The sequence below is a fragment of the Emydura macquarii genome, unplaced genomic scaffold, assembly GCF_026122565.2.
Source record: "Emydura macquarii macquarii isolate MOO-44397 ecotype Brisbane River unplaced genomic scaffold, CSIRO-AGI_Emac_v2 contig_3343, whole genome shotgun sequence".
Taxonomy (NCBI): domain Eukaryota; kingdom Metazoa; phylum Chordata; order Testudines; family Chelidae; genus Emydura; species Emydura macquarii.
Window position 1 is genome coordinate 2,226,404 of NW_027133480.1, and position 19,520 is coordinate 2,245,923.

The following is a 19,520-nucleotide window of genomic DNA, read 5'->3' on the forward strand; positions in this document are numbered from 1 at the left end:
TAAGTTAAAACGTTATTGTGTTTGAAATATAGAGAGAAAGAAAATAGTGGTCTGTTAGGTGATAGCATCTGAGTTCAGACCATATTCCAATAAACGCAAAGAAATTAAATGCAAAAACCTATATGATTTTAATTAAACTGGTGTAAATTGGGTGCAGCTCTACCGATTTTAATGTAGCTACTCCAGAGTTACACTGGAGTAACTGAGGTCAGAATGTCACCCCTTCTCTTCTCCCCTCAACATGACATTTTTATGCTGCACACTGCAGCTGGACCAGCTTATGACTTCCTTTGTATCACATAACACACTTCCTTTCTTTGAGCCCTTCCTGGCTACTCTCCTTCCCAATCCTGTCAAAGCCTATCCATGAGCTAGATTATTTTATTGGTATTAATATTGGTCTGAGTCAGGCTACAAATATTTCATAAAGTCTACAAAAGGATCTTTTGGAAAGAAAACTAGCAGGTAGAAATCAAAACCATTTCTGATGGATCAAAAGTTTGCCCTCTGCACAATGATTTGTACTCTTTATCATTTTGTTGTCAATGATGACATTAATTTTTCCATTCTAGTATATTGAAGGGGGGTACTTATTTGTGCCAGATCACTCTTACAGTTCTGAGCTAAAATTTAAATTATGGGGTTTTTTTGTTGTTGTTTTTAAGGAGCTGAGTTGGACTTTCCACCCAATCCTTTAGTACGTTTGAAATTGTTTCTCCTATATTCCTTCACACTGTGTATACAGTGGATTTTCTTGTGCTCAAACCATAGGTTTGTTTCTCCTCTTAATCACATCTGATTTACACTAGTGTAATTCCATTGACTTCAGTGGAGTCCTTCTCAATTTACATGTGAGTAAATAAGAGAACTGGCCCCATATCTTCAGGCTGTTCTAGGCTTTGACAGCTCTTTCTCTGCTCCATGCTTCCATTGCAGCAGTTAATATAAGAAAGAAGAAGAAGCTGTTAAAAAACATTTGGTTAGTTTAGTCAGTAAGTCTGATTCTGTTATATTTATAGGGTCCAAGGAGACATGACAACATCATTTCTACATTAATGCTTCCTCTCTCTGTCTTCATGCTACCTCACTCTATGGCACAGCAAGATTTAGATTTTGTAGATGGGGGCTTGGATATTGAAGGATGAAAGTTGTAAAACACTGTGGTTTATGTTGTAGGAAATATAACTAATAGTAATAAAGAAAGCAGTCAGAAAAGGCTCTACAGCTATAGCTGTGGATGAGATTTTTCAGTCTTAAAAGGTCCCAGTTCACCTATGTTTCATTATCTTACTGAAATATTTGTAATACTTGTTTAGATCTATCCTTTATAGGGGGCCAATTAGAATTCACTCATCCATTAGTGCTGCACTTCAAACAGATGCTAAATTGTAGGTAACACATTACACTCCACAGTATGTCATGAAAACAAGACACTGAACAAGGAAATAAATTGATAAATAGGATAGGGTTCAGAGAAGAGCTACAAGAATGATTAATGGATTAGAAAACATGCCATACAGTAATAGACTCAAAGAGCTCAGTCTATTTAGTTTAACAAAGAGAAGGTTAAAGGGTCATTATTACAATCTAAAAGTATCTATATAATGGGAACAAATATTTAATAATGTACTTTTCAGTCTAGCAGAAAAAGGCAAAGCATGATCCAATGGCTGAACATTGAAGCTAGATAAATTCAGACTGGAAATAAGGTGTACATTTTTGACAATTAGGTTAATTTATCACTGAAACAATTTACCAAAGGTCATGCTGGATTCTCTATCACTGACAATATTTAAATCAAGAGAGGATGTTTTTCTAAAAGATATGCACTCGGAATTCATTTGGGGAAGTTCAATGGTCTGTGTTGTAGAGGTGAGCAAACTAGTTGTTCACAATGCTCCCTTCTGGCTCTGAAAACCATGAATCTATGAAATCAGGAAAATTATATTTTTAAAGACATTTCCATAGACAATATGGTGTTTGAGAATTCTTAACGTGTTTAGAACAGCCGACTAAGTCTCTCATTGTCCTATAGAAACCTTGGGGAAAGGTGGGGGAAGTGTCTCGGATTTCTCTGCAGGTGCCACAATGGGCTGTAGTTCTGACACGTTCCCTATGGAGCTGCATCCAGCCTACCTCCTACAGAGGGAAGATTGCCACAATACACTGAGAGTCTGGGAAGGTAGTTTCAGGGCTTCACGGAACTCCAGAAAGCCTAGCCTGTAAAGTGGTAAAATAAAATAAATTGAAATTTCTAAGTTGCTTCCTATTCACAGGGTCTGAAATGGATCAACATTCCCTAACATTTTTCAATAAAAATTTTTACTGAAATGGTTATCAAAATTTTTCATTTACCAAAAACAGGTTTTTGCAGCAGCTTTTGGTAAAAGAAAAATGTTAATGATTTCAATAATGTTTTAATGATGATTTTAGTGAAAAATTGGATAAAATGTAAAAAAAAAATTCAAAGAACAAAAATTTATTTAAAAATCAACTTTTTTGTGTGTGCAAAATGTTCAAAACAGGCAATTTTTTGACAAAAAAATTTTGTTTGAAAATTTTTGATCAGCTTTATTACACCTGTATAGGCCTATTTGCTATTAACAATAACAGCTAGCTCTTATAAAGCACTTTTCATCAGTAGATTTCAAAATACTCTATAAAAGAGGTCTTATACTCCATATAAAAGAGTATCATTATCAGTGTAGTGTTTTAGAGGGACAGGTTCTTTTACAGAAACTCATGTTACACCATGCATGTAACAAACAGTATGTGTGTGAATTTAGTGCTAGTGAAAGGTACTGGAATAAAAGCTCTAGAAACTACAGGCCGCTATACTGGTGAGGTACAGCAGAACAGAGGCAATACTAATGCAGGCTTCCTCATGCTGTCTTACTGACATAGCTCAGTTGTGTATTAAGGGATTCACTTCTAATTGTGAAAAGGTAATAATACTTAGTGCACATTTGTATAGTGCTTTACTGTTTTCACGCATGTAGTTTGGTATCCATATCCATTTAGTCATTTGCCTCGTTGCTGAGATTGGCAAAAGTCTGCTAATTTGTTGATTTGACCTCAATTTGATATTGATTTGATAATTTAATTTAATGTTATTAATAGTATTTTAGCTCTGGTGATATGTTTTCTTGATTTTATTTACTTTTTGTTTAAGTGGTGTAATAATATCTATCAAAGGATAGAGTCACTTTTCAACCAGCAATGTGGGTCCAGAACATTTAAGGACCTGCATGGATTCCAGCCAGTCAACCTAAAAGCCGGACTGGCTTCCCCTAATTAGTTTTTGATTCTCACATTTGAAACAATGGAATATTGTAATTAAAAAAAGCTATTCACCCGGACCCTAATTCATTGACCTGGGAACAAGCTCCAGTCTCCAACCCTACTCCCCTTTGTGATAGCTTATTGTTTTCCCAATGTCATCCTTGCAGGGCTTGGGCTGCAGCTCTGTTTCATTGCTGTGTAGACTTCCAAGGTCAGACCCTCTACTCAATATGTCCTTCCAACTTGATTGTGAACCACTGATACTTACTCTCCGGGAAGGGTTTCCAACCAGTTATGCACTCACCTTATAGTACAGTAGAACCCCAGAGTTAGGGACTGACCAATCAACTCAGCCATGAAAGACAAGCCGTTCCCACAGCGGAGCCTTAACTAAAGCCTCAGTGTAGACGTGCCTCGCCAGCCACACACGCACTCAGGCACGTTCGCGACGCGCTAGCTGTGGGCGTAGGTACAGAAGCAGAAGGGCTGAGCCTGCGGCCACCCGCGGTCCGGCAAATCCCGCGAGAAAAATCCTTCTCCGCGAGATTTCCGTGCCCTCTCCTCTCCTCCCCTCGGGCTGCTAGTGGCAGCCGCGGCGCCTCACGCTCCTTCCGGTTCTCTCCGGCCGGTGCCGGAGCTTCCCCCGCCGGGGCCCGGCTTGCTGCGAGGACGGAGCCAATGGAGGGCACGGGGGACCCCCTCCCCCGGGGAGCCGGCGCCGAAGCAGGCCCCGCTGGGGGAGGCGACCCAGGGGGGCCCGCCCAGCTCAAGGGAGACCCGGAGGAGCCCAAGCAGGTAACCGGCAGCCCCCGCCGGGGCTCCGAGCCCGCTGCGGGGCGGGGAGCTCACGGTTTGGTGAGGCTCCAGCAGCCGGGGTCCCGTCCGCTTGTGGGCTCCCCTCCCGCACCCCTCCCCCCGGTGTCGTGCAGCCGGGGTGCCTGCCCTGCTCTTCCTGCGCACTCGCACCCTTGGCCCGTCCTGTGTCCATAGCCGGGGGTATCGCCCACCTTATCCCCCTGGGAGGAGGTGACAGCAAGCCGGGGCCCCGGGGGCATGGCCGGCATGCAGCCCGGTCTGCACCTGTCAGGTTACCGTGTGTCACTCAGGCACACAGCGTGGTGGCAGTGTCCCGTTGTCTGGGTGCTGGAGTTAGCCTTCAACCCCCCGTGCCTAGAATTAGAGAGAGTGCGCTGGGAGTGGGAAGGGAGTGCCTCACCCTGGCCACGGGTTTTCTTTTGACACAAAGTGGGCTGCCCCTAAGTGCGAAGTAGGGAGGAAGAGCATGGTCTGAGCACGGCCCTGGGTGCCAGGAACAGTCAAATTCATTCTGGGTGCTGACCTTCTCTGACTTTGGGAAACAGACTTAACCACTCTTGTTTCCTTTTCTCTGTCTTTAAGAGGAGAAAAAATATGGACCTACACCAGACCAGTTGTTAGGAATCTATTTCTTTAGGATTAGGGAGTGTTTGTAAAGTACTTTGATAAAAAGTGTTAAAAAACGGATGTCTATTTTATCTATACTCTTAGTCAACATTGCACCTTGTGATGATCACTACTGAGTTCAATTTTTTTCATTGGATTTTACTTCACAGCAGTGACCTGTTTTCAGGGCAAACACATAAACATGCCTTTTTAAACATTAGTAATTATTAATAAGCTTCCTACATGCAGTTAGAGAGGGTGCATCAGCCACCCGCTTTTTGCGTAATTCATAACATCACACATGCAGTCACAATAGGAATGATTTCTAGAGAACACCCCTTACGTACAGTTCAGTCAGTTTAGTAGGTGGAGTGTATTGCTGCCCATACGCAAGTTTGACATCTGTTCCATCTTGTATTTAGCTGTGACACTCTGAATGCCTTTTCCAGACCTATGGAAGAGTTCTGTGTAGCTTGAAAGCTTGTCTCTTTCACCAACAGAGGTTGGTCCAATAAAAGATATTACCTCACCCTCCTTATGTCTCTAATATCCTGGGACCAACACAGCTAAAACTACACTGCAAACACATGGTAAACTGACATACCCCATGAGAATAATGATGAGTTGCTGCCACAATGCAGACTTCCTAGTATGCCAAATTGCTCTGTAGTGCTGTAGTGCCTGAGCTGCAGGGGAAAGAAGAGGAGCTCTCCAGAGCTGCTGTTTGGATGTTTTTCAATAAAGAAACCAGCATAGCCTTAAATTCTCTCTTCCCCTTTCAAATCATTTCTCCCTTCTTACCTGCCTTCCTTCCTTCTCCTCATTCTGTGACTCCTTCTGCCCGCCCCTCCACTCCTCCTCAATATTTCTTTGGTATTTTAATGCAACAGCCAAAATTAGGTTTGGGGCATGGCTATTGAATCTTCGTTGTGTTTAGCCATGCTGTAATTGTTGGCATCTATGCCTGTGTGTGCCATTGGGTTGCAAAGCCTAGCCCTCTGAAAACACTAGAAATGAAATACATGGGTCATCTGCTCTCACTAAACTCAAGGTTGTTAAACTTTTTTTATAAAAAAAGTTTTATTACAAATTATTGGCTCTGCAAGGCAATCATTTTTTATTATTTATTTGCTAAGCACTGAAAGAGTATTTAGTTCTATACAAGAGAGATAAAAATAGCCTTGTTAAATCAAGATTTCAGCTTCCAATATAGCTTCACTGTGCAGATCCCTAGTATAGATCTGATCTGGGGAATTTCAAATTAAAGTAAACTGTACCAGTGTAAATTGTCTAGAGTAGGGGTTTGCATTGAGCTACACTGGTGTTTGAAATCCAATGTAGACAAGATAAAGCTTCCCGGAGGCATTAGTCTAAAATAATTTGTATGTTTATTGTTACATAAGAGATTACTGGGTTACTTTTGCTATGCCTGTTAGTTGCATATTCAGACTTTAGATCTATTGTATACAGCACTGGGAAACTAGATGTTCTACTAAGGAGACCTGAATGGACAGGCCCCAGTTTAGGTCATTGGGAGTCTGCCTGGTCTTAAGGGTCTGTTCACACAGATTAATCTGCAGAATCAGGTCCTTTTCTACACACAGCGTGCACAGTACTAGAGCCCTGCAAATCCGAGAATATCCGCTTGATATCCATGGACCGTTTTTTCAGGTCACAGATCAGATGCGGATACAAATGTTGTGTCCATGCAGGGCTCAACACTGTACTACTGCAGTGCAGCTACCTTGGGGATAAAGAATGAGTAAGTGATACATTACAGAACAACTCAGCACCAGAATGAGGGCTTGTTTCAGTTTTCTATGTGGTAATACTTAAAACATTTATTTTGCTGTTGGTTTTTCTTATTCTGATGTTCAGATGTTCTGTGATATGCTGATATAGGTTGATTGCTACTAATCATGAGGGAGTGATGTGAATGCTGACTATAGGTATAAAACACTTTGGGGGACTTGAAATGAAAGGCACTAATATAAGCAGATCACATAGCAGCACATGTAGTTAAGGTTGTCTGACTTACAATACCTTCTCTTCAGTTGTGTTAGTAATAGTATATTTACACCAGGACTGAGGTACAGCAATCAAAAATATAATTATAAACCCTTAATTATGTCAGCGCACAATGCTTTTCATTATTATACTTAATCTGTAATAAACCCAGTGTTCTTCAATATATTTTCTTAGTCCCAGTCATACAAAGACTTATAAAGCATGTGCTTCATTTTACACTCTGTGGTGAGTTCTACTGACTGATTTCAGTGGTGTTCTTCACAGTGCATAAAGTTAAGGACTTGCTTAAGAATACTACTGAAGTCACTGGAATTTATCAGAATGTGTAAAGTTAAACGTGTGTAAATCTTTACAGGATTAGGCCTTAATTAAGTTGGGTAGAACGAGGCCTGTCGTTAATTGTATTCCTAGTGTAGTCAGTTAATGGAATTGAACTGACATCAAGAAAAGTCTAATAACTTTTGAAGAAACTATTTTATGAATGAAGGACTTTAATTTCTGTTTTGCAAACCAGGGATCGGTGTTCTTTCTTGGAGGCAATGAAGTAAAAAGTCGTGCTGTGGTGAAATACTCATCTGCCCCACCACAAGCAGCATTCTCCCGTCTTCAAGAGAAGACTGATTTGAAACTTCCACCTGCCAATTGGTTACGTGAAAGCGCCAAACTGGGGCCAGCAGGAACAACCATTCTTGGCAACAGCAAGAAAAGCAAACCATTTTCAAGGTAAACACTGACATCACTACAAATTCTCCTATCCTCTATTATTGCTTCTGCTTCTCGTTCTTTCTCTGTCTTCCCACTCCCCTTTGCCTTCCCTTACCCAATATGCTTTAATACCTCTTGTTTAGGAGGTGAATAAGAATTTCAGTTATGATGGTGTATTTTGTGAGGTGTATGCTAGCAACTGGACTGAGACAATCAAACTCACTCTATGTTGACTACAGACCTACAATTGGATGTTATCGATTGGTCAGTACAACTGGATTGACTCAATTGTAATAGGAAATCTGCCCTTTGATCACATAAGGAAATGGAATAGTATTCTGAAACAAATGTGTAGCCTCCTTACTGTCAGTCAGGAATCGGCTGCAGGCTTGGAAATTCAGGAATAAGAATGGACATGCTTATGGAAAGTGAAATTTTCTTGCCATACCTACAATAAATGTATGTTTTTAAAAATAAAAATCGGTGGCAAATACATAAGGAAAAGAATTAGGGAAAACAGGATTGTTTAATATTTTGTAAATTGGCAGCATTACAGGAGACATTTTTTTCATTGCTGAACTTTCCTTGTCCAATGTTAAGTCTGGGATGATCTGCTGAACGAGTGCAAGTCACTCAAAGCAGATTGGCATATAAGATGAAAATCAACACTATGCATAGTGCCCACACCTCTTAAATCACTAAATTAGGGCTTAAGTGGCACATACCTCTTGTGTACCCCATGCACAGCAGAGAACGTATACCTCTCATCTTTAAAAAAACATTAAAAAGTGGGCAGAATTAATATATGTGGTTTGTTAGATAGGTTTGCAACTTCCTGTTTTTACTTTCTCTACCTTTTTTGTTTTGGAATTGTTCACAGATGGAAATTCACAAGCTTCCAAGGGAAACACCATATTCTAGTAGTTAAAGCACCAGTTCAGGGCTATATGAATGTCTCTAGTCACATTGAGATGAACGTGCCACCTAGTTTAATTTGAAAAAGTGGTCTACATAGGAAACTTTCTTCTTTAAATTACATGCAATTTGGAGAGATACAGGTTTTAAATAAGGCAGACAAACAGTAAGGATGTTGCATTATTAAAATGAGCATGTTCTGTTGCTAAGTCAGTTTTGTGGAAAATAATTTGAGTTTTAAAAATAATAAAATAATCAACATTATCTTAAATAGAAATGAAAGGAAGGAAGAAGTCCAGCTCTTAAACAGGGCTTAGCTCCTCAATTTTAATCACTTAAGAGAACAGAAACTTTTGGAAAATGAATATTCATTCCCTTCTGGCAAATAACCACTTCTCATGACACGCTAATTCATTTATTGCAACTCCCCTCCTCTCCATTACAAAATAAATAAAGCATCTTGTATGGTTGCCTTCATCACTCTAAAAACTTATTGTATTTTGTAATGACTGAAAACTGGTTTTCAATAACAATTTAAATATTGTTTCTTGGAAGCCACTTGTAACTTCAAAATGATTTCGCAGTATTTAAAGCTCAGATCCCGTTGTACTTAGTAATGGCTCTGAGGATTCTCTTTTTATGAAAGAATGGGTTTTCTTTAAGAGGCACGAGGTACTTTGAGGAACATGCAGTTATGTTTTAAATGTCAAAATGCAATGGTTTAAATGTCTAATATTTTTTAAATAGCTTTGGCATGGCCTATGACTTCATTGACTCAGTTGGAAATGATGTGGATGTTGTGTCCGATTCTGAGGTATGTGCAATTTATAGTTCAATAATTCTTCAGTTTTTTAATAGTACCTTGATTAAGAAAATGGCTTGTGCTACAGTGACTTTGTTTTATTTAGTGATCTTTTATTTAGTTAAATTCTTTAAGAAAGGAAAACTCTTGCAATAGAAGATAAACTCATTTCACTTTGACTATTTTCTTATAGTTTAAAAGAAATTGTGACCGCTGAATGAATAAAGTACAAATAAAATTTTCTTTTTATGCATTCCCATCAACAAGTTTTTTTCATCTGCAGTGATTTGTGTTTGTACAGCAAATATATGAAATTCCTACACTGTAGATCATAAATGTGAATCTGAAATATTATACTTTCAGGGTATTTTTGGCACACAAAAGACATTTTATATAGTGCCATAAGTACATATGGTTCTCCACTACTGGGTAACACTCATGCAAATGTACCTTTGCTGTCTAATGGTATGATCATGTACAATACAATAATGAACATAAACAAAGTGGTATGTGGGTTCAACTGAATGCTTCACAGAATGAGAGTGTAAAGAACACATTTGATAAAGATGGGTAGGCATTCTATTAGACAGAATCCTTCCCAAATCTCATTTCGGTAGCCTAATGTAAAACTTAAAATATCAAACTAGACTTGGGTGGGGTGGATGAATCCTTTCTTACTCATGAGGACTCTGTTCATACATAACCAAAAAGTTCCTATGATGTTTATCCAAAGTGCATATTTTCTGTGGTACTTGTACATTTTCCTGGCCTCATGCCATGCTCCATGTAGTCATAGTTTGACCATGCAGTAGATAACCAGAATAAGAAGAAGCTCTCAGGGCTGTACATATTGAGCTAGCTGCATAAGAAAACTAAATTAGGACTGTGGAACCCTATTGAAGGTTCACCTTTATTTGGGTCCACATCTATAGTCCATTTGCATATGAGTTACTAGCCTGAAAAGAGTGGGAAAGGTAAATGTGCAGACTAAGGAAAAAACAAGGAGTATGTCTATATTGCAGTTAGACACCCATGGCTAGCCTGTGCCAGTTGACTTGGGCTTGCAAGGCTTGGGCTAAGGGGCTGCTTAATTACAGTGTAGACTTCTGTGCTCAGGCTGCAGCCTGGGCCGTAGGACCCTGCGAGGTGGGAAGGTCCCAGAGCTTGGGCTGCAGCCGGAGTCTAGAAGTCTATACTGCAGTGAAACAGCTCTGCAACCTGAGCCCCAAAAGCCTGAGTCAGCTGGCATGGTTTTTATTTGTAGAGCTCTACAAATCTGCAGATACCTGCTTTATATTCATGGAACATTTTTGTGGATCATGGATCGGATGCGGATACAAATTTTGTGAGGCATTTTGTATACCCATAACACTATCAGTGGAACAGAACATTGTTATGGGACCATATTTTCCTGCTTTAAAAATAGAGCCTCCTGTTTTACCTTGATAATTACATTTTGATAAATACTCAGACATTTATCGGTTGCTTATGACAGCTATCTTATCTGATATACTCTCAAAAGCATTATCACAAGATGATCATTATCTCCAAATATACATATTTTTGGGCTTGCAGAAATATATTAATTTTGGGAAACTTCTTGGGTGGGGTTGGGTTTTGTTTTTGCTTTGAAAATAACTTGTATTAAATTCAAGCGTTTAAAACCTTTCTTTGTATAATTAATATTATATAATCTTGTATTTTTGTGGTATTATGCAGTAACATTTAAACATAAATCCACATTTTCTTTTTAATGTTTCCATTATGAGAAGTTGATTTTTTTGTAGCATATTCACATAGCTAACTTACGTTTTCAGCTCCTCTTTCCTCTGCTTTCGTTTTGATGATCCTGAGTGACAATAACTCGATCAACTTGCTGTTAATGTATTCATGCAAACTTTTTTCACTTAAAAATCCCTCTCTGGATATAAAAGATTTTAGGTTTTCTTTTTGGTTAACATCAACTAAAAGGGACTTCTGCCAGCTCTAATTTTATATATGGTAATTGAAATAGCTCTCTAAAATTGGTAGTGTAGGATTCAAATTTAATATTTTTTTAATCCATTGGTAATACTTTGCTAATGGATGAAACTTTTAGACAAATTGGGGAACCCACAAGTCCTTTGCAAGTGCTGTTAACACAAAGTGCTGTTAACACAAGGAAGTTTCTTTTTTATAAGATTCCTGTTAGGAGATCTGGGGAGTGAATTTGCAAGAGAATTCCATATCTGCAATCTCAGCCACCTTTTTGCTATCTTTGACTCGCTCCTCAAATCCTCTCCACCTCTTGCCTCCACTTCTGTCCACACCGAATCTCATAGATTTATTCCAAAAGAAAATTGACAAAATTACATGACCTCTCCCCTGCCCAGCTTGCGTTCCATTCCTTTCCAACAACTCTCTTCTTCTTCTTCTTCTTCTTCTTCTTCTTCTTCTTCCCTGTCACAAACACAGAAGTTTCGTGTCTGTGCTGCTCCTTGAACACCCCAGTGGCCCCATTATGTTTTCTGATCTCCCTTGTGCCTACTCTCATCTCCCTTACTCTTTTCCTGAACCTCTTACTCTTTTTCCCCTCACAATACAAGCCGCTTTAATCTCTTCCATCTTAAAAAACAAACAAAAGAAACCCCTAAACTCACCTTTGACCCCATTTGCCTTTCCAACTACCACCCCATCTCCCTTTCATCTCTAAGTTCATTGAATGCTCTGTTTACAATTGCTGTCTGGCATTCCTCTCTTCCAGTTCCATCCTAGATCCTCTCCAATCTGGTTTTCCCCTTTGCACTCAACATAACAGGCATGGCCATACTGGGTCAAATCAGTGGTCCATCTAGCCCAGTATCCTGTCTTCCAAAAATGTCCAATGCCAGATGCTTCAAATGGAATGAACAGGACAGGCCAAGCATCAAGTGATCCATCCCCTGTCATCCACTCCCAGCTTCTGGCAGTCAGAGGCTTAGGGAAACCCATAGCATGAGGTTGCCTCCCTGATCATCTTGGCTAATAGCCATTGATGGACCTATCCTTCATGAACTTATCTAATTCATTTTTTAATCCAGTTATAGTTTTGGCCTTAACAGTCCCTGGCAATGAGTTCCATAGCTTGTCTGTGCATTGTGTGAAGAATTACTTCCTTTTGTTTCTCTTAAACCTGTTGCCTATTAATTTCATTGGGTGACCTGCTCACTGAAACTGTTCTTGCCAAAGTCACTAATTGTGGTATGCAAGTGTCGTCATAGCTGTGTTGGTCCCAGGACATGGGAGAGACAAGGTGGGTGAGGTAATATCTTTTATTGGACCACTTTGTATCTCTAAAGTCACTGATGACCTTTTTTCTTAGCCAAAACTCAGAACCAGCATTCTATCCTCATTCTCCTTGACCTGTCAGCCACCTTCAGTATTGTCGACCACACTTCTCTTCTTGAAATTTTGTCTTCTGTGACTCTGTCCTCTCCTGGTTCTCTTCCTACTTCTCTGATTACTTCTTCAGCTTGTTCTCTTTAGGATCCTTCTGTCCCCCCACAACTTTCTATGGGGGTTCCACAATGATCTGTCCTTTGTCCCCTTCTCTTTCTACACTTTATCTCTGGATAATCTCATCTGCAAACAAATTCAACTGACTGTATTCTGACAAGTCTGAGATCTACCTCTCTACTCCAGACTTGTCTCCTTCTGTCCAAACTAAAATCTTGGTGTCTGTCTCTGACATCTCCTTATGGATGTCTAGCTGTGAGTTCAAGCTCAAAGCAGCTAAATCTCCCCCTTTCCCACTGCCTCCTTTCTCAGTCACTATGGACAACATCTCCATCCTGCCTGTCATTTAGGCTCTTAAACTGGGTGTCAGCTTCTACTTGGGCCTCCCTCTAGGTCCTCCCACCCAGGCTATGTCTAAACTTTAGAGATGTCATACAGAAAAAATCTGCAACATACTGCCTCTTCTATCCATCTACAATTAAATTCTGATCTAGGTTCTCATCACTTCAATTAATTCATCATCCTTCTCTGTGGTCTTGCTCATATCCATTCAGAATGCTACTGCAAAGATAAGTTTCCTATCCACCATGCTTTGATCATGTCATCTCTTTACTGGCTCTCTCTTCTCTATCAAATCAAATATAAGCTTCTTGTCGTCGCTTTCAAGGCCCTTCATGGCCTATCCCCTCTGTTTATCTCTCATTCACTACTGAGATGTTGACATGTGTATTATGTAATATAAAATAAGAAAATGACACCCAGTGGCAATGGCAACTCTAGATTTCTCTTACTGTAGCTTTCTGTACCGTATACTTGGGTGATAGATTCTAAAACTTGTTAACTAATTAGCTTAGCTAATCCTTATGGCTTGTTTAAACTTTTTTTCTTCTAGCAACATCCAACATAGCAAACAGCTTGGGAATTCACTTGTTAAATCACACTTATACTAAAAGGCATAGCAAGAGTCTTGAAGAATGATGCATTGCAAAGTGAATTATTTAAGTTTCTAACCAGTTGCTCCACATTGTTCTTCAGACATATCCACATCTTCATCCACATCATTTTCTCCTAATAAGCAGTTTTCATTATGATGATTCATTCTTGCATCTAGGCCCTGCATTTCCTTCTTGCACTTGACACATTTTTCTTTTTTTACCCAGGGAAGGAATTTCTTCAAAATACTTCCAGATAGGGTCTCTTACGCCCAGAAGCCATGACAGTTTTTATCTGGCAAAAGTGTGGGGGAATATAGGAAGCTGTGTGTATACTGAATAATGTTTTCCCTTATTCTTTCCAGTCCACTCCACTGTTCCTTTCTACTCTGCCTCCATTCTTTGTCTCTCTGTCTTTAAGACAGTGTCTTAACTAGCTCCTCTGCCTTGCTTGGCCCAGCTGCACCACCACATAAACACAGAATAACAACAATCCTATCCCGCCAGTGTCTTCCTTTGCAATATGCAACTTTAGTCTGCTGAGAAACAAACTGAAAACCTAGAACTTTCAAGAAGCAAGAATTGGTAGTTAGGCTGGACAGAGTAGAGTCATTAATTCATTTTTATGAGACTGTAAAAGTAGGTTTAGCATATTTGTGATGAGATTTAATTGTAACTGTTATTTTTTAAACGAGAGAAATTTAGTATTTTATTGATGATTTTTAAAAAAAAATCTGGTGTGTGTTTGGTGTTTTTTGGTATTGTTATCCACCCTGATCCATTGTCTCTTGTCTTACATTTAGATTGTAAGCTTTTTTGTGGCAGGTACTGTCTTTTTGTTCTGTTTGTACAGCACCTAGCACAATGGTGTCCTGGTCCAAGACTAGGGTCCCTAGGCTCTGTGGTAGTACACATAATAATTAAAAGAAGAATCTACAGTTGAAGCAGTATCATACTGAGTGGTAATATCATGAGTGGTGACAGCTGATATCAAAGGCTTGTTTTTTCAGATACTACTTTTATGGGAACGGGCTGTGCTCAAACTACTGATGAGCATATACATTTGCTATTACAACTTCACTGGCAAGCAGTGACAACTTCCATTTTCAGTGTAAATTAGAATCCAATTGCTTAATGATCCACTTCAACTGTAGTAGTTTGATGAGAGATTTATAAACAGCAAATCCTGATCTTTTATGCTTGATAAACCATTGGGGCAGCATGGTATGTTCCCCTCTGAGAGGAACATTAGAACTACAGCTAAAATCAAAAGCTGGCAAGGCTTGGCCAGAGGAGCAAGAGAAAGGGGAGGAAAACCAGAGGGAGAAACATAGAAGGTGGAAAACAGAGCAAGAGCTATAAGATGGCCTTTTTTCCATCAGAAATGGTGCCTTTTGTCACTGACAGATGAAAAAAAAAAAAAGCTGTCTGATAACCTAGTTGAGGCATACTTTGTTCAGGAGTGTTAGGAGATGGATGACCTGAAGATTTTTTTTTTTTAAAGTGGCATATCCCTCTTAAAAAATTTTACTCTGATTTTTTCCACTCATGGTAGGTTCTTTTATTTCTGAAGAACACTCTAATTATTAAATCTTCTCTTATAATTCAGTATAATTGTGGGGAACATAACTTTTCTGTTTTGTCTTTTTGCAAGAACATTAAAAAACTTCTGAAGATACCCTACAGCAAGTCGCATGTGAGCATGGCCGTACACCGTATTGGGCGAACCCTTTTACTGGATGAGCTAGATATTCAGGAGCTCTTCATGAGATCATCTCAGGTTAACTATTTGTTTTGTTAATGTCTTCGGCCATCTGGTATATTTATTTCAAGTTCAGTGTCGTCAGCACAAAGGTATAGCAAATGTAACGAAAGTGTTGAGAACTATATACAAGGACAAACAATTCTACACAAAGCCCCTAGTTGTAGTTCTATACCAACAAGAGAGAATCCATAAGTTGCACTAGCAGATCAGACACCTTTTTAACTGATGACATTATATGCTTAAAATACTCCTTCTCATCTTTTCATTTAATGTTTTTGATGTTGCTGGACAGTTTTACAAATCTATTACTCAGTCTTTTAACACTGCATGAAATTAGAATACTGTTTTTAGAAGAGTAGATATCACTGAAATATAAAATCTTAGAATAGTAGGACTGGAAGGGATCTTGTGAGGTCATCTAGTCCAGTTCCCTGCACTTACAGCAGGACAAAGTATTATCTAGACCATCCCTGACAGGTGTTTATCTAATCTGTTCTTAAAAATCGCCAATGCCGGAGATTCCACAACCTCCCTAGGCAATTTATTCCAGTGCTTTTAACTACCCTGATGGTTAGGAAGTTTGTCTTAATGTCCAGCCTAAACTGCCCTGCTGCCATTTAAGCCCATTACTTCTTGTCCTTTCCTCAGAGGTTAAGGAGAACAATTTTGTCTCCTTCCCCTTATAGCAACCTTTTGTGTACTTGAAAACTGTTATCTTGTCCTCCCCTCAGTCATTTCTTCTCCAGACTAAACAAACCCAATTTTTTCAATTTTCCCTCAGAGGTCATGTTTTCTAGAACTTTAATAATTTTTGTTGCTCTTCTCTGGACTTTCTACAATTTGTCCACACCTTTCCTGAAATGTGGGGTCCAGAACTGGATACAGTACTCCAGTTGAGGCCCAATCAGCACAGAGTAGAGCGGAAGAATTACTTCTCATATCTTGGTTACAACATGCCTGCTAACACATCCCAACTTGATGTTTGCCCCCCCTCTCCCCCCCCCTTTTTTTTTTTGGCAATAGTGTTACACTATTGTCTCATATTGAGCTTGTGATCCAGTATGACCCCCAGATCCTTTTCTGCAGTACTCTGTCCTAGGGAGTCATTTCCCATTTTGTATGTGTGCAACTCATTGTTCTTTCCTAAGTGGAGTACTTTGCATTTGATTTCAGAGTTCAGATGCGAAGGCATCTTTGTGAAAATCTGTTAAAAGATATTTAAGTTTTCTTTTATTTTTTTGCCATTTCATGATGGATGGGTATATTTTATCTAAGTGCTTAACTTAGATTATTTTATTCATGTGTTATTTCACATTAATTTCATACTTATTTATGCTGCTTAGACAGGGGACTGGACATGGCTAAAAGAGTTCTATCAAAGACTAATAGATCAGAAGTGGCAAAGAAAGAAGAAGAGTAAAGAGCACTGGTACCAGAAGGCTATACTTTCCAAGTTTTTATATTACAGGTAGTTTGATTATAATCATTTTATTTGCATAACTTGGGAGTTTGTCCACAATTTACTTTTCTCTTATTCATTATATTGAAATAAATGTTAAAGATATGAAATTGTCTCTTTATCCTAAAAGAAAGAAAATCGAGAGAGGAGTTAGTTTTAAGAATACAACACTGATGCAAATAAGTTCTTTATTTAAAATATTTTAGTATCTGAGCATGATTTAGTTGAAAACACATTGCAGTACTGCTGCCTGGGGAAAAACCCACAATTTCCAAGGATTTTTAACATGATCCTGGCCACCCATCTTTCCACTTTAACGGATGGATTTACAAGCTGCTTAGTGCTGAGTAGTTTTATAATTTAATTAGCGTTTCTCTCTTTTTTTTTTTTTTGTGACAGTAAAATGCAGTAAATATCGGTTAGGCATTAAATATCGTAACAAAATCTCAAAGCTTGATTCTTTGCATTCATTTTAGTTTCTGACTGAATTTGTCTTTCCATCAGCATTAATGGTGATGGAGCTGCTCAGCCAGTTCCTTCCACTGCAGAACAGCATCATGAAGATCCAGCTCCTGATGAGAGTGATGAAGCAGGAAGGGCTTCCTGGCCAGCCCCTTTTGAAATGCCTTCTTCAGTATCTGAAGATCCAGGTTCTTCTAATCAGGTTAATACGGATTAAATCTAGGGGGAGGTATTTGGTATCTAATATAAGCTATAGAAATGTAGTAGTCAAGAGACCTTCTTTTATCCAGAGAAGCAGTCTCTAACGTTTAGAAAAAGCTTTGTTCAAATGGACTCTAAAAGCACCAGTTTTGGCTTTCCTTGAGCAGTAATATATGGTACCTAATGCTTTGAATTTTATTCAGATAGGTAAAACTAGTTTTTGATGTCTATAGTTGTTTTTTCTTAAATAGGATTAATGCTTTTTCTGTATCTAATTCTAATGTTGGGTTTCATTCCAGAATAAGCACTTGTCCTTAATTTGTGGCTCCCTTTTAGTACACTTGGTCATAAAACACTGGAATAAAAATATTCCATACAAATGTAACTTGAATGTCCTGCCTGCGCCTAGAAAACAAAAGTATGGGAGGGGCTGAGAAAAGTGATTTTTTTCATACATTGTGTGTTGCAATACTGAGTTAATGTGAAATATCATAATTTCACATTTCTTGCTTTTTGTTGGTTTGTGTCAATCACAGTCTTAAAGGAACTGCATTTTGATCATTTATTTCTTCAATAATTGTACTGAAAAAAGATGGCTCTTTCGTTACTCTGTTTCAGCCCTTTTTCTGGTACTCTGAGGATGTGCTAAGGATTGGTGACCTTCATCTTTTGTAGCACTGACATGGGCAGAAATGGATGAAACTGAAATCTGGAAGAATTTCAGAATACTTTGTCTTCTCTTAGGGCATTTTAATCTTAACCAAATATTTATTTCTGTTGAATCCAGACTTACTGAAGCAAAATCTTGGTCAAATAATAATTTTATGTCAAAGAATAGGAAATCTTGATATTCACCAGAATAGTGTATATGGACAGTTAGTTTTTTAAAATTAGTGATTCAGAAACATTTATCAAACATACCTGGAATTTTCTGCATTGTGCCCATTAATTTATTAAAGATGATAGACTTTACACTAAAGAAGAAGAGAGAAAGTTAGGGATCCAGAAAAATATTGTTCACCTCTAAGCCATTCAAGCAGCATACGCAAATACCTATTTTGTCATACATCAAAGGAAGCAGAGATATGGTATTGGCTATCCCAAGTAGAATAGGTTCCACTGAACTCATACAATACAATATAAGCAATTGCATGTGCATTTTGATTGGTTAGTATTACTCCAGACCTCAGTATAATTGCTCACAAAGGGGCTGAAAAGAGATTGACTTGTTGCACACACGTTTTCAGCCAGGTAGGAGCCAGGTTTTTCTTTCTTTATGTTGTAATCAGATAGTGGAATTGAATATTAAGGTTCCCTGAAGTTAAAGGGACTTTATACATCATATTAAGAGTTCAGTCTATGCAATGCATGTTTAAACACATTAGGAGAAGTAGTTGTTCTTGTGCATGTAGAGTAGCCTCATAATTAATGAGTTACAGAGCGGTAGCCATGTTAGTCTGTTTTTAGCAAAACAGCGAGAGTTCTGTGGCACCTTAAAGACTAAGACATTTATTTGGGTATAAGCTTCCGTGGGCAGAAACCCACTTCGTCGGATGCATGAAGTGGTATACCTACCAAACTGAAGTTTCCACTTCATGCATCCGACGAAGTGGGTTTCTGCCCACGAAAGTTTATACCCAGATAAATTTGTTAGTCTCTATGGTGCCACAGAACTCTCGCTGTTTTGCTCATAATTAACGTAAATTTATTATATTTAAAAAATTCCAGAATTCTATTGACATTCAGATGTTAATGATCACCTATCTGTGTAAAGAAACTACCACTAAGAGGGACACTAGATGAGTCAGATGATTGATAAAGAATTATGAAGACTCTGTTCTAGCTCACCACATAGAATATAGCTTGCACTGGTAAAGTTGCCACAATTCTATGTGCTATGAGCTGGAACCATAATTGCCATCCTTTCACAGCAGAAAGGCACCTTGATGCCTGAATGGGCATGGAGAAAGGACTCCTACTCCCTCTCCTCCACTGAGGTACTGTTTCCAGGTTATGGTTCAGGCATGCTGCAAAGCAGTGCAGAAAACCTTGCACTCTTGCAGCACATGCTGT

General features: G+C 38.8%; 1 protein-coding gene and 1 long non-coding RNA gene across 2 annotated transcripts in view; one reads left to right on the top strand and one right to left on the bottom strand.

Annotated features, from left to right (window-relative positions):
* Nucleotides 1-818: 818 nt before the first annotated feature.
* LOC137143569 (uncharacterized) lies at nt 819-3,742 on the bottom strand. Its single transcript, XR_010917202.1, has 3 exons — nt 3,587-3,742; nt 2,137-2,220; nt 819-924 (listed from the first exon to the last, which is right to left on the bottom strand). It is a non-coding gene; the product is annotated as an uncharacterized lncRNA (long non-coding RNA).
* Nucleotides 3,743-3,958: 216 nt separating this feature from the next.
* Nucleotides 3,959-19,520, top strand: part of EDRF1 (erythroid differentiation regulatory factor 1) — a 47,030-nt gene continuing 31,468 nt past the window's right edge. Inside the window, exons 1-6 of the mRNA XM_067533393.1 lie at nt 3,959-4,077; nt 7,247-7,455; nt 9,100-9,166; nt 15,215-15,340; nt 16,669-16,793; nt 17,289-17,448. Of these exons, the coding sequence (XP_067389494.1) occupies nt 3,961-4,077; nt 7,247-7,455; nt 9,100-9,166; nt 15,215-15,340; nt 16,669-16,793; nt 17,289-17,448 (804 nt within the window). The 5' untranslated portion in view covers nt 3,959-3,960. The remainder of the gene's footprint in view (nt 4,078-7,246; nt 7,456-9,099; nt 9,167-15,214; nt 15,341-16,668; nt 16,794-17,288; nt 17,449-19,520) is intronic.